General features: G+C 43.2%; 1 protein-coding gene across 2 annotated transcripts in view; it reads right to left on the minus strand.

Annotated features, from left to right (window-relative positions):
* LOC117945246 (dual specificity testis-specific protein kinase 1-like) overlaps positions 1-2496 on the minus strand; it is a 24758-nt gene extending 22262 nt beyond the window's left edge. Inside the window, exons 1-3 of one of the 2 annotated variants that reach the window (XM_034872628.1) lie at positions 2403-2496; positions 2325-2362; positions 555-621 (exon numbers count right to left, since the gene is read on the minus strand). In XM_034872628.1, the coding sequence (XP_034728519.1) occupies positions 555-585 (31 nt within the window). In that variant the 5' untranslated portion in view covers positions 586-621; positions 2325-2362; positions 2403-2496. The remainder of the gene's footprint in view (positions 1-554; positions 622-2324; positions 2363-2402) is intronic. The other variant, XM_034872629.1, reaches the window with a different exon arrangement.
* Between the last annotated feature and the right edge of the window lie 117 nt (positions 2497-2613).

Below are 2613 nucleotides of genomic sequence, written 5' to 3' on the forward strand. Positions count from 1 at the left end.
TCTCGGAGGCTACTTCAGACATTACAGAAGTCTCTCGTTAGCATCTCCGAGGCTACTTCAGACATTACAGAAGTCTCTTGTTAGCATCTCCGAGGCTACTTCAGACATTACAGAAATCTCTTGTTAGCATCTCAGAGGCTACTTCAGACATTACAGAAGTCTCTCGTTAGCATCTCGGAGGCTACTTCAGACATTACAGAAGTCTCTTGTTAGCATCTCAGAGGCTACTTCAGACATTACAGCAGTCACTTGTTAGCATCTTGGAGGCTATTTCCTCTAATCTAGAACTGACATCAGGGATCCGTGAAAATGTGATGCCTTACGCTAAATAATAAAATCCTGCTATGTCACGTATCTCATTATTCTGTGGCTAACAGCAAAACAGAGCTGCGTGAAATCTGTCATTGCCGCAAAGGGATGCACGCGCAACTCACATCTGCCCTCGACTCACATCGGGTAGTGACAACCTCATCAAAATCACTTCCTGTTGGTTGATACACAATCCATGAAATGTAAACAACATGAGAGAAGTTTTCCAATCGGTCAATACTTACTCCATTGATTAAATAAGCTATTCATATGCATCTTGAGGATGGAGGAACAAACGTCTCTGTGTAGACACTGAGGAGGAACACACACATGCAACAACACACACAAGCCACGGTTAAACAACACAAGACTGAGAAGAAGTAGACAGATGACAGGAATAAGGATTTGGACAAGACAGGTCTCACCTGCTGGAATCTAATTACTGTCCTTAAAATCATCCTTTTTCAAACCCATACAGCCCAATAACCCTCCGACTGTTGGCCCCATGACAGTGGCTCCCAACCAAAGAAGCTTTCCCTCCTCAGATTGTCTTCAACAAAGCCAAAGACGTGTTGTGACAAAGACAGGGACGGATTCATCCAACGAAAGAACCCTCTGCCTCTGTGTGGCTCTCTGCGTCCGTCCAACGTCCTCTCATAGGAAACATTTTTTACAGGTCATATAACCCTCTTGTTGTCCTCGGGTCAAATTTGACACCTTTAAAAAATGTCTATATCTGAAATATAGGTTTTAAAGATTTTTTGGGGGGATTTTCCCTTTATTTTCCCTTTAAATGTTATAGTCCTATTCCTTATTTTATCATGATCTACTGCACTGTTCAATCCCTGCACTGTTCACTTTTGCACTTTTGCACTATCATCATTGCACACGGTCTACAATAGTATCTCACCTTACAATGGTCATTGCATTTCTATTTAGTTTTTATTTTTATTCTTAGGTGTGTGTGATATATGTGTTGTGTTATGATTGTCTTGCTACTGAATGCCTAAAATTTCCTTTGGGATGAATAATGTATCTATCTATCTATCTATCTATGTATTGTAGAGGCACTGGATAGACATGAAGGGGGGGGGGGAGAGAGATGGGGGATGACACACAGCAAAGGGTCGCAGGACTCACCCCCCCCCCCCCCCCCCCCCCGCTCTGCTTTATTTGCTCAAGTATTAGGTATAATTCTAAAGAAATTAGGGTTTTGATCATGAATTACAAAAAGTAGTGTCAAACTAGTAGTAGTAAGGTGGTGTTAGTGAAAACAAAAAAAAACAAAAAAATCTGAAAAAGGGACAAAAATGTCAGATTTTTCTCCGTTATTTACCCGGGAGGACAACACAAGGGTTAAAGCATTTCAAGCTTTCCGGATGTTACTTTACGGCTCGTTTCTCTCGTTGTCTGTGCTCACAGTTTCTTTAGGTAGACTAGCTCTCAACTTCCAAAGTAAAGTAGTCAAAGTAAAATCATCAAACCTGTGTTTTAGATGAAGGAGATGAGACCACATCCAGTTTCTACCAGGAAGTTTACTGGATTGGGTCGACGCTACGTCTCCTCACTTCCAGAGCAGTTTCTTTGATTATGTAATATTAATGATGAGGAAAAACAAAAATAAAATTGTGATAGCAACTCATGAAATGAGATAAGAAATGGCCGTGCAGCTCTGTAACTCTTCTCATCTCACCCACGTTTGGAATTAAAAATATAGATTACTGCAGCTTTAAGGAGATTCATCAGTTAAGAGTAATATCAACTGAAATATGAAAGGTTTTAAAACTACGTTTAGACACAGGAGCCCTATACATCACAATATTCATTCATTAAAATACCACAACGGTTACATTCTGGGCTCCATGCAGGAGTGTGACCCTTCACATATATTTTGGGACCTGTCCGGGGGTCGCACTTCTCAGGTTGGGAACCACTGCAGGGTCCAGTAGGCTACAGTCCATTACTCTCTAGCTGGAGCTCCTAAGACCAGCTGGAGACAGACATGGGCTACTTACACAGATCGTTACGAAGTCCTGTGCATGGTGTCTCCGTGGCTCTCGGTGTCTCTCCGCGTGTCTCAATGTTTGTGCGTGTGTCTCCGCGTGTCTCCGTGTGTGTCCGTGTGTCTCCACTGATCCCGTTCCGTGCCCACGGCGCTGTGTTGTGAACAGCCGCCGAGTCTACTGCGTGCTTTACGGGTTGTCTGGGTAACCAATGTGAGACTCCGCCCACACAGCTGAGCAACAGGGCTGGCTGTGTGTGTGTGTGTGTGTGTGTGTGTGTGTGTGTGTGTGTGTGTGTGTG

This window comes from Etheostoma cragini, chromosome 5 (assembly GCF_013103735.1).
Source record: "Etheostoma cragini isolate CJK2018 chromosome 5, CSU_Ecrag_1.0, whole genome shotgun sequence".
Classification (NCBI taxonomy): Eukaryota; Metazoa; Chordata; class Actinopteri; order Perciformes; family Percidae; genus Etheostoma; species Etheostoma cragini.